We start from the raw sequence: 12,541 nt of genomic DNA, 5'->3' as shown, positions 1-12,541 counted from the left end.
CGCTGAATATGAAGCATGCCTCATCGGCCTGCAAGCAGCCATCACACTCGGCATCAAGAGACTGAGGGTCCACGTCGATTCCTCGCTCATCATCAATCAGGTGTCCGGATCATGGAAAATCCGAAGTGACAGCTTAGCTCCCTACCAAGCAAGAATCAATCAAGAGGCCGAGTTCTTCGACCAAGTCGACTACTTCCACTTGCCACGAGAGGAAAATAAATTTGCTGATGCCCAGGCAAAACTTGCCGCGCTCGTCAACATACCTGTCTACATGACATCAATGCCCCTATGTGTCGAGAGAAGGAGCGAGCCAGCTCACATTTGTGCCATCAGCAACGACGAGGAAAGCCATGATGAACCTTGGTACCAAGCCATCCTCAACTACAAAACCAAAAACGAATTCCCTCATAACTCTGACCAAAGAGGACAAAGAGCCATCCGTTTACTTACATCACAATTCGTAATAAACCAAGACCAATTATACCAAAGAACACTCTAAGGGATTCTCCTCCTTTGCATTGATCATCACAAAGCCAAAAAAGTCATGGGAGAGGTCCATGACGGAGAATGTGGCCCTCACATGAGCGCAATGATGCTTACCCGAAAAATCATGCGGCTAGGTTACTACTGGACCACCATGGAAGCCGATTGTCGTAACTACGTCAAACATTGCCACAATTGCCAAATCTTCGCCAACATACAACACATACCACAATCCCTTTTATACACCATGACATTACCCTGGCCTTTCTCAACCTGGGGCATCGACATCATCGGGAAAGTTAACCCGGTGGGCACCAAGGGGCATTGTTTCGTCCTCGTCGCCATTGACTACTTCACCAAATGGGTGGAAGCGCGGTCATATGCAGTCTTGACCGCCAAACAAGTGGCCAAGTTCATCCAGAACAACATCATCTGCAGATATGGAGTACCCCATGAAATCATCAGCGATCAAGGCTCTCACTTCCGGGCAGAAACCCAGGCCTTGCTGGACAAATACAAGATCAAACGACATTGATCATCCCCCTACCATCCCCAAACCAACGGAGCGGTGGAGGCAGTTAACAAAACTCTCATCACCATTATCAAGAAAATGCAAGACAACTATCGCGATTGGCCGAGCAAACTCCCATTCGCACTCTGGGATACCGAACCTCCATTCGAACACCGACAGGCGCCACAACCTTCTACCTCGCATACGGTATGGAGACAGTTTAACCGGTAGAGTTAGAGGTCACATATCTGCACATCCTACTGGAGAGTCAAGTCCCTGAGGCGGAATGGACCCGCCGAAGGTACGAACAACTCACTCTTCTAGACGAACGGCAGCTCAACGCCTTGCACAACGTCCAGCTATACCAACGACGTATACAACGGGCATTCAACAACAGGGTCAAACCCAGGAACATCCAGGAGGGCGATTTGGTCCTCAAGTCAGTTCGAGCACCGTTACCCGTCGATCAGAGGGGAAAATCCAAACCCAACTGGGCCGGGCCATACCTAGTCAAGAAAATACTTTCGGGGGGCGCAGTGAGACTGAGTGACCAAGATGGGGAGGATTTTACAAACCCTACCAACCTAGACCAACTCAAGAAATACTACCCTTGAACCATAGCAACCAACGATCCAAGCCTAGCTGTACAACTAGCGTCCACCTTAACCCTTTTTAAGTCAAGTTCCTCAAACACGTTCTGATTTGAAATTGCATGTTTTATCGAGTCTAAGTTGCGGCACCTTGCCCGTTTCGAATGTCCTTTGATCTGTCAAAGGCAACATCCATTTGCACTAAAACAAACAAAAACTCCTGAACTACGAGCATGGTTTGATTTCACCTCTTCAGGTGAATACGTAGGCAGTCCCTCTAATACATGAGGGATACAACCACAAAACCCAATCAAAATTTACAAAACATTTCGAACTATGATCATGGTTTGATTTCACCTCTCCAGGTGGATACGTAGGCAGTCCTTTCCTACACAGGAAGGATACAACCATCCCCATAATCAAAAAAAATCCCATACAAAAAAAACATCCCCATCAAAAAAAGAAAAAAGGGAACAACATTCCCTTTTCCCCACAAAAAAAACCAAAAATAAGCCTTTCTCCCTTCCTCCCAAAAATCTCACTTTACCAAGTGCAAATGTTTAAGACGATTCAAATCGAATTGCCTTCACAAAATGGATAGAAGAAACAACAGTTCACAATTTTTGACACAAGCAATCCTCTTATTTAATTAATAATGGGAGGGATAACAATTTCAACAGCAAATAAAGCTCGACGAGTCTGCAACTTGTCAAAGTTAATGTGTCAGCTAAAACACCTCACATAATAAAACTAGCACAAAACACACAAAACATAGCTAGTACAACATAATAAAAACTCACAACAATAATACAACATAATAATAAAATGGGTAATGGAGGTCTTCACTCTTCCATTCTACCCTTGCCTTTTCCCTAGGGGTACATCTTCCCCTTGTTCTTCTTGTTGGCCCGCCTAGCACGGATTTCCTCTTCAGAACGGATCTACAACGGCAACGACCTCCGGTCTAGTGCAAGTCCCCATGTTCGGCCCAAAACGAGCCCATGCACGGCCCACCATGTTCTTGGGACCCGAGCTTATCCTCTTTGGTGGACTCATCACATCGGGACTAGCTCCATCAACATACTCTTCGAAGAAGGCACGGTTGGCCTTGCTAGCCTCTCGATACATCAAATCGACAACCTCGTCCTTACGGAATTTGGACCTCTCCTCCAAGGACGAAGCTCTTGACCACTTGACATAGCGGGAGTCACCCATGTCGTGGCAACGGGGTCCGGTACCTCCCAAAGCAGCCAAGTGGCCCACCTTCTTTCGAAGACCTCCACAAGCTCAGAGTTCCGGAAAACATTCTCTTGGACAAGGGTATCTTGAGCGGGCACCTTTTGTTGACGCCCCATTTGCCTCATGAGCCTTTCGGGATAAATGAAGGAAGCGACCTTCAAACCCACCACCATCAAAGAACGAGGACTAGCACCCGAAGCGGATAACCCCGTGAAGGACCTCAAGTGCCACCATGGCACCACCCAACGGATGTGAGGACACCCTCCTCCGCCAATCTTACGGCCCAATAAGCCTCGGTGGAAGCAAAGCTATCCGAGTACAACTTCTTCCTCATGGTAAGGTGGCAGAAGGAATAAGAAGAAGAATCAACCGGAGGCTCTACATACCTTAGCCTCTCCAATAGCCCCACTTGGAGGATTCTTGAGGACCCAAATGAAGGAACTTCTCCACAAGAGCCTTCCTTGTCCAAAGCTTGGATGATTTCTCTAAGCACCAACCATGATGGATCTCTACCATGCATTTGCTTAACCACATGAACAAGGGTCATGCTACCATAGCATTTCGGCCCCTCCTTCTTCAAAGCATCAACAAAGAGGTACACATGGATAAGGCAAAAGGCAAGAGCCCTTCTCCTAGCCACCTCCGAAACACTGGCGTCTAATCGGTTTGAAAAGATGTTGATAAGAGCCAACATATCCACACCATGTGGAGAAAGAAGGAAGTTGACTTGACTTGTCGACAAACCCAACATGGAACGGAATTTCTCCTTGTAGCACAACCGAGTCGGAGGAAGCACCGGAACACAACCCGGCCACCCACCAATGGCTCCAACTTCTTCGGCAAGAGGACAAATTTCACCTTTCGGGAAAACGAAAACATGGTATTTCGAATCCCAAAACCGAGAACACGCTTCGAGGAATGAGGATTGCACCTTCACTTGACGGAGCACCAACAATTAACCAACTCCCATGCAAATGAGTTGATACTTTTCGGGAGGCAACAAATCCCGGCACCATTGTCGCAACGCATTCTCAAAGGCATCCATGAAATATTTTTGTGGAAGAAGAAGAAGTTTTGTAGAGATGTTTTGTGTTTCGGATGATGAAACAATGAAGCGCAAACATCACTATTTATACAAAACGATCAGCGCGTTTTTCAGAAAAAGGGGAGAGCTGGCTCCCATAGCCAGGCTGCTCGCGCCTCTTTAGGCCTTCCCCCAGGATTCCCGCTTTGACTTGTCTCTTTCAAGTTGTGTTTTCTCCTGACACCTCAAACCTCCCGCTAGAAAACTCGCGCCTCTTCGGGATGATCCAGGACATTTTGTGTTTCCTCACACTCACATTTCCTTGTTTTCGCATTTTACGGAATTCGACACGGTTTCCATGACGCAGCTTTAAACATACGGATTTTTCTTTTTTTTTAAGGGGGGAAGGGCTAGTCGCCACGATCCGCGACGGATCGTTTCCATGTCAGTCGAAATTCTGGATCGTTTCCATGTCAGTCGAAATTCCGAAAAATTTTCGCTTTTTCACAATTTTCCATCGATATAAAAATCGAAAATTGATAACACGACATCAATTTTCCTCAAAATTCAAGCACTCACAAATTCCAGTCTTGACCTCATAAAAATCGAATCAAATATACTCGTAAAAATCTTTTCTAAAATTCTTCCTTGGCGGTTTGAGTTTGAAATTTTTCGAGTCACAAATCAATTTCAACAATTTCAACGCAATTTAATTCAAGACACGAGTTAATTGCACAATTTTCAAATTAATTCCTTTTGGGAGTCCAAACGTGACGACTTGTCGCGAAAATTTTCAAAATTCATTTCAATTTTCAAAATTCAATTTTAACTTCAAGTCATCTTGGTTAATTTTGTTTTCAATCAAATGCTTTTACGTGTTTACGTTTATGCATATGTGCTACCTGTTGCCTGTTTTCTACACTAACAATGCAGGAACTGGTGCAAAGCAAAAGGAGAATTGACAGCCAACAGCGCTCCTCCGAAACACAACACAAAAAAAGCCAAAAATCACAAAATGAGCTACAATCCAAAAATACATATATACAAACCGCCTCACGCAAAATACATCGACACACGTTTGATACGAACAACTGACCGTACAAACGGGATCCAGTACAGACATCTATCATACAGACACGGGCCTAAAACAACCATCTATCATACAGACACTGACCTAAGACAACGAACTGGGGGCTATCCGCCACCTACCGAACTAAGCACTCCCTATCCTCCCAAACGGAAAAGAAAGGGAGCAACACAGGAAACAGAGGAGCAACAACGGAAGCAGAGGTGGTTACCATGACGGTAATACCTCATTCCTGCTCCACCACAAAAAAGAAGACAGTGTCTGGCAGACTTTGGATGATAAGGAGGCCAAGAACCATGATGCGGTGCACCACCCCGGTGTTGACCTCCAATCATCAGCTGTCCTGTCTATGAGCCACAACGAAAAGGACAAGCCGGCTGCAACAGACCCCTCCCCTCCTCTACGGAAGCATCCTTTACCACCACCTGAGCTCCAGCAGCCTCCCCGGTCACTTCTGCTCCTCCTGTATCATCCTCCTCTTCCAATGCCTCAACAACGGATCCCGTAGGCCCCGAACGCTCCCCTGCGACCAAATGCAACCAAAGAACGTCAGCCGAAATTTCGGCATTATGACGGCGTAAATTGGACAAATCCAAAGAAACAACCTGCAAAGCAAAGCAAGGGCAACCCCGCCCAAACCCAACCAAACAAAAAACAATTCACAAAAAACGCACAAAAAAAAACGACTCGCCCTTCTTTTCAAGCAAAAGACTAGTCGAAACAACCACAACAAAAAACGGCACCCCAAGACCCACACAAGGTCCGCCAACAAACCAAAGTACATTCCCAATGCAATGGGGAATTTTTCTACGGCTCAAAAAGGCAATTTATACGCCAATTTGAGCACAAACCGGTCAAAAAGTCAAAATACGACTCAAAAAGGCAATTTATACGCCAATTTATCATGCCTCAAGGCGACCTAAACTACCAATAAGGTCCATTTCGAGGCAAACTGACTCAATTCAAGGCAAAACAGCGCTCATTTTATCAGACATAAGACCGTCACAAAAGGCAAAAATTCCAACTTTGCCCACAATACCCAACAAAGGTCCACAATGGCAAATACGGTCTTTCCCGACTACAATGCAACCTAGTGGGACCCATTACCCAAGCAAATAAACTTGGTATTGTGAGATGAGACGGTTTCTCCACCTCGCTCACGTTTTTCGAACATAAGGAGCGGGAACGGGGACCAAAATGCAAACTAAAAGCACCCCTTATACTCCTAAACAGGTTTCTAACCTAATGCAATCATCAATTTCACTCGAAATGGGCTCAATCAAAAATGCCCAAATCGATTTTCTAGGGTAAAATTTCGCCCTGATTCAATTTAGCTAAATGACCAACAAATTCAAATGGATTCAAGAGGGAATACATACCTTGAGATGACATTGTTGATGATAGCAAGAATGGAAGCAAGCTAGAGACCTTCAATGGCGGTTTTTGGTGTGTTTATGTCGAAGGTTGAAGACGAAATGAGGGAATGGTATGCAAACCATCCTCGCGTCTTTTACAGAAAAATAGGGAAGCTCCCTTGGTTCGCCAGGTAGCTCGCGCCTCAATCAGGTGTTCCCTCCTCTTTCAGCGAAATTTTGGGCTTTGACCCAATTTCCCGTAATAAACCTCAAATTTCCAATGACGACGTTAAGGACCGTCATTTTTGAAATACAAAAAACAAATAGTGAAATCAAAATTCACTATTTTCCTTCAAAAATTTCAAACAAACGGCGATCAAAACCGCCATTTTCACTTCAATTTACAAAAAATGGTGAAAAATTCAAAATTCACTATTTCTTCAAATTTCAACGACAGCAATTAAAACCGTCGTTTTTTCCAAAATAATAGTGAAAATTCAAAAGTCACTACTTCTTCAAACTTCAAACGACGACAATTAAAAACCGTCACTTCAAAAATAATAGTGAAAATTCAAAATTCACTATTTCTCCAAATTCCAAACGACGGCAATTAAAACCGTCACTTCAAAAATAATGGTGAAAAATTCAAAATTCACTATTTCTTCAAATTTCAAACGACGGCAATTAAACCTGTCATTTTTTTCAAAATAATAGTGAAAGTTCAAATTCACTATTTCTTCAAATCGGAAATTAAATTCCACCATTTTCACCACACATGTCAATGGCGGCAACATAAACCGTCACTTCAAACGTAATAGTGAAGATTCTAAATTCACTATTTCCTTCACATGTCAACGGCGGCAACATAAACCGTCACTTCAAACGTAATAGTGAAGATTCCAAATTCACTATTTCTATCACATGTCAACGGCGGCACATAAACCGTCACCTCAATCGTAATAGCGAAATTTAAAATTTGCTATTTCCTTCAAAAATTCAAACAAACGGCGATTAAAACTGCCATTTCAAATTCAAAAACGAGTAGTGAAAGTTCAAAATTCGCTATTCCTTCAAATGTCAACAGGGGGCTTCCTCGCGGAACCCGCTTATTTCAGAAATAGTGATAGTGGAAATTCAAAATTCACTATTTTTACGGCGGCATCATGAGTCCGCTACTTTCAAAACAAGCCCATCCAACGCTATTATTCTCACGGTCAATTAACCGACCGCCCCATGGCTGGCGAGCCTTACAACGCATCGCGGCTGGCGAGCCCTCCTCATATACGCACCATGGCTGGCGAGCCTTACTACGCATCACGGCTAGTGAGCCCTCCTCATATACGCACCATGGCTGGTGAGCCTTACAACGCATCGCGGCTGGCGAGCCCTCCTCATATACGCACCATGGTTGGCGAGCCTTACTACGCATCGCGGCTGGCGAGCCCTCCTCATATACGCACCTTGGCTGACGAGCCTTATAACGCATCGCGGCTGGCGAGCCCTCCTCATATACGCACCATGGCTGGCGAGCCTTACTACGCATCGCGGCTGGCGAGCCTTCCTCATATACGCACCATTGCTGGCGAGCCTTACAACGCATCGCGGCTGGCGAGCCCTCCTCATATACGCACCATGGCTGGCGAGCCTTACTACGCATCGCGGCTGGCGAGCCCTCCTCAGGTACGCACCATGGCTAGCGAGCCTTACTACGCATCGCGGCTGGCGAGCCCTCCTCAGGTACGCACCATGGCTGGCGAGCCTTTGTCCGCAAACATGCAATGACGTATCCGAAGATGCCTCAGGTAAGACTCCTTCATATGGCTGGCGAGCCTTTGTACGTAGTCTAACGGAGTTTAAACGACCCGTACGGAAAGTCGACAGACTCTAAACTGTTCCTGACGACAGGTCCTTGGCTCGTACCCTCGAGTCGCCTTGGCGTCTCCCTTCCCGACGGCAGGTCCTTGGCCTGAATCCTTTCGAGCCGCCTCGAAATCGCTTGGGTCTCCAGGTTGTAATCTTCGATTGACCTGGGGGCTCTACTTTGACTTTCGCCCTGTCAAAGCCTCAGTCAAAGTTGGGGCTCTTTAGATACCCAGTATCTGCTGAGACTCCAACAAACACCCGACGATTATCGGACTATAACATGTTTTGGAATCGCGGCGTTTGATCGACAGTTTGTGTACAACTTTACGTCGGAAAACTTAAAACGATTTCGAAAATAAAACTTTTCAAAACTTTTCAAAAGTACCTAGAGTGTTTAATACATGACGACGGGGTTGCAATGACACTAACTAGAGTCAAAACCGACACCGGACCAAAAACCGACTCAAAAATTCAAATCCCGACTCCAACAACGAGTCAAACCGAGTCAACCACCAAAAACAAAACATTCAAAGCCTTTTATACTAATATTTCCCGGATTCATGAATGGTCAAGTACCAAACGTGTGACTACAAATCCTAGGATAGAACAAATCATGATTGCACTTGTGTGAAAGCGACAAGACAACTCGAAGACCCTCGACGTGGCTCGCGCCTCTTTGAGCAGCCCAGGTGGCCACGTCGCTCAAAACTCACACAACCACTCATTTTCCTATAAATACCCCTCAAATGTCCCCATTTGAGAACTTATGCGAGTGTCCGCCCCCTCTTTTCTCCCTTAAAATTCTCTACTCGACTTCTTAAGTCACAATCCGACGCGTATTTACGACCTACCGATCGTAAATACAAGCCTTACACATTGTTTGGTACCGTCATCGTGCATTAAATCACTTGACCGACCACTTCGACCACTACACCGTCACTAATCTTAATAAAACACTCTTTTTACTTACCAAAACGGTTGTAAACCGAGTCTTTTCCGACCAAACGAGTTGTTACACTTACGTCGGTTTCTCGCCATAACCAAACATGTAAGTATGAGGGTGTAAAAATCCTTCTTTTATCATGTCTTCATTTGTTTTATGACTATAACATGCTAAAACCTGCATAACACGATCCAAAACATGGGATAAACGAGCCAAAACTGAGTTTTAGCCTGAGGCAGAAACCCCTTATTGTGCACATAGGCTCGCGCCTCAATGGGGTGCCCAGGTCAAAACTCAACCGTATTTGTTCTCGTCTTTCCCCTTTAATCCATTTTCATATTTGTAATCGGTTTTTACCATTTCAAATATTTTCAAACCTTTTTTATTTTATTTTATTTGTTTTTAACCATAAAATATTTTTTCACCCTTGGTTCCTCATACCATGACGGTTAAATCCATGTTTCGGTGATAATATTTGGTTAATAACATTTAAAAGGTATTTAAAGCCTTTTATTTCATTTCTTTACATTTTGATAGGTATTTTAAAGCATTTCATCATTTCTTTATATTTTCAAAACAAGCATATTAGTCACCAACACAAAGTCATCCTTGGTTCTACATACCATGCCGGATTTTAACCCGGGTACGATGACGAGTATCGACTAATTATATTCAAATGAACTTAAAACAATTAGTTCATAATTATTTTCAAAACTATTCATGTCAAGCTTGCCAAGTCGAACCCGACACCGAATATCATCAAAATAATGATGATTATTCGAGTCCCGCTCTTCAAATCAACAAATACGGTCTAGACGACCCTTTCAAACCAAATCGGGTCAAATACCCATTTTTCAATACGTTTTATAAACGTTTTCCAAATGGTCAGAACACGGCATATAACCGTTGGTTGACCTGCGCTTAAACAGGCCCCTTTTCTCTTATTTCCAAAACCAGGGGAGGCCCCCTTACACCGCCGGTATGCTCGCGCCTCATATGGCCGCCTGGCACAGGGCCTGTTCCCTTTAGTTAATTAGTATTATTTTAGTGTTATTCAATAGTTTACATTTGGGTATTGACTTGTAATAGAAGATTTTGAAGAATCTCTTCTCTCATTTAATCCAAGACTCAATCTTTCATTGTTGTGGTAGAATTTCTCATCTTTTATTATCTTAATTTGAATTGTTTACATTTCTATTTCTCTTTTTGTTATTGTTATAATTTATATAATGTTTTCCACCATGCTTGCTTGTGTTTCACCAATTGTTTACATTTTCTTGAGTATGATGCGTGAATAGTCACTCCCTAGGATTTAAGGGGATGCTAAGTGGAAATTAATGGTATAATTTGCGTAATCAATAATTGGGTTTGGGGTAGAATTGTTGGCTTACTTATTCATCCACACAAGGTGTTTGTGGAATTGTGTGAGTGAAAGCTCTCACATTTCTTCATTGTTTGCTTAAATACTCTATAAATGAAAGTTGTAGGTTGTTTTGATAGCTAGATTAAGTTGAGATTTGATACTTGATTAAAGTTATGTGTCTATCTTTAGAGAGGCCAAGATATTGGACTTATTACCTAAGTTAACCTCTACTCTTACCCGGTTATTTACCCTTTGTTTACCTTTACCCACTTAGGGGAACCCGAATACCCTAACTTTAATATAAATCATCTACACCTTAGTTTTGTCATCGCTTTAGCTGCTTAAATTAGTTACATAAACTTCAAATCCTCTTTTATTCGACTAAATAGACCTTGATCGAATTGAATAGAAACCCCCATCATCCTCGTGTTCGATACCCGATAGATACTACCTTTTATCGGAGTTTTATAAATTATTTTGATAGTAGGAAAAAAACGACTAAACATTCTTACTCATCAGTACACATTCTCCATGTTCCATATTTCTAGGGAACAAGTTGTGTAGGGACTGCACACGGACTTAGAGATTCCCTGACAAAACCCTTGCTCATAAGCTCCTCAATTTGGTGTTGTAATTCCTTGGTGGCTACTTGATCACTCTTGTAAGAAGGTCTATTGGGTAATACAGATCCTGGCACAAGATCAATGTGGTGTTCAATTCCCCTCAAGGGTGGCAGCCCACTAGGTAACTCCTTTGGAAACACATCTCTGAACTTCTGAATCAAGGGTTCAATTTCTGCATGCATCTTTGAACCCTTCTTCTCAGTCACTTCCTTGGACATCAAGATTAATACAGGTTGCTCCTGTTTTAATTCTTGGATCATGGCACCCTTAGATAGGAACAACACACCACTTATCTCCTCTGGCATGTTCGGACTACCATAGTTACATTGATTTGGTGGTAAGGGGGTCAAGGTGACCTTCTTACCTTCATGTTTGAAACTATAAATATTCTCCTTGCCCTGGTGAGTTGCATTCATGTCAAATTCCCATGGCCTCCCTAACAGCAGGTGGCAAGCACTCATGGGTACAACATAACACATCACTTCATCTTTGTACACCTTCCCAATAAAGAATGGGACCAGACATTACTTATCAACCTTAACCTCTGCTCCCTTGTTTAATAATCTAAGCTTGTAAGGATTTGGGTGATCCCGAGTTACCAGATTCAGTTTGTTGACCATGGTGATGGAAGCTACATTGGTACAGCTCCCTCCATCTATGATCAAATTATAAACTCCCCCATGAATTGTGCATCTACTCCTGAAGATCAGGAATCTTTGGTCAGCTTCCAATGGTGCCTGTTGTGAGTGCATGACCCTCCATAAGACCAAATTATGCCATGTGTCAGGGTGAGCTACAGTCTGATCTTGGCCTAACTCATCCTCAGTTTCCATTTCCTCCAGCACTAGATTCTCTTCCTCCTCATACTTAACCAATCCTTCTCTTCCCCACTCTTCTACCTCTGATCTATTGCTGTCAGTGTCCTCTTAGAAGGACAATCCTTCCTAAAGTGGCCATATCCTTGACACTGAAAGCATTTGATCTTTCCCTCGGTCACAGGTGGGTTGGTTTTCTGGTTCATGGGAGCTTTTCCTCTATTTAGTGTAAGTTAGGTAGCTCGCTTGGGTGTATTCCCAATTATGACACCAGTAAATGCAGGTCTAGTGGTGGTCTTAGACACTGAAGGCTTAGCTTTTCCCATTTTCTCAACTCCCAATGACAGATTAACCACATCATCATAAGATCATAAAGGTTGCATTCTAACCTTTCCAGCAATATTCTTGTCAAGACCCTCAAGAAACCTAGCAATCCTTTGCTCAGGTTATTTATTAATCTCACATTGTAAGGTCAACTGCTCAAATTCCCTCAAGTAGGTTTCAATGGGTCTCTCATCTTGCCTAAGTTTGAACAATTTAATGAAGAGATCCTGAGTATAATCTTTGGTGACAAATTTACCCAACATTTTTTTCTTAAGCTTAGACCAAGACCTAAGTGGTTCCTCCCCTTCTCTAAGTCTTTGG

General features: G+C 43.4%; 1 protein-coding gene across 1 annotated transcript; it reads right to left on the bottom strand.

Annotated features, from left to right (window-relative positions):
• Positions 1-11,002: 11,002 nt before the first annotated feature.
• On the bottom strand, positions 11,003-11,914 carry LOC141588290 (uncharacterized). Its single transcript, XM_074409738.1, has 2 exons — positions 11,681-11,914; positions 11,003-11,578 (listed from the first exon to the last, which is right to left on the bottom strand). The coding sequence occupies exons 1-2, from the start codon at positions 11,912-11,914 to the stop codon at positions 11,003-11,005; spliced, it is 810 nt and encodes a 269-aa protein (XP_074265839.1).
• Between the last annotated feature and the right edge of the window lie 627 nt (positions 11,915-12,541).

This window comes from Silene latifolia, chromosome 6 (assembly GCF_048544455.1).
Source record: "Silene latifolia isolate original U9 population chromosome 6, ASM4854445v1, whole genome shotgun sequence".
Taxonomy (NCBI): Eukaryota; Viridiplantae; Streptophyta; class Magnoliopsida; order Caryophyllales; family Caryophyllaceae; genus Silene; species Silene latifolia.
The sequence above is the reverse complement of the archived record's forward strand: the minus strand, read 5'-3'. Positions and strand labels throughout refer to the sequence as shown.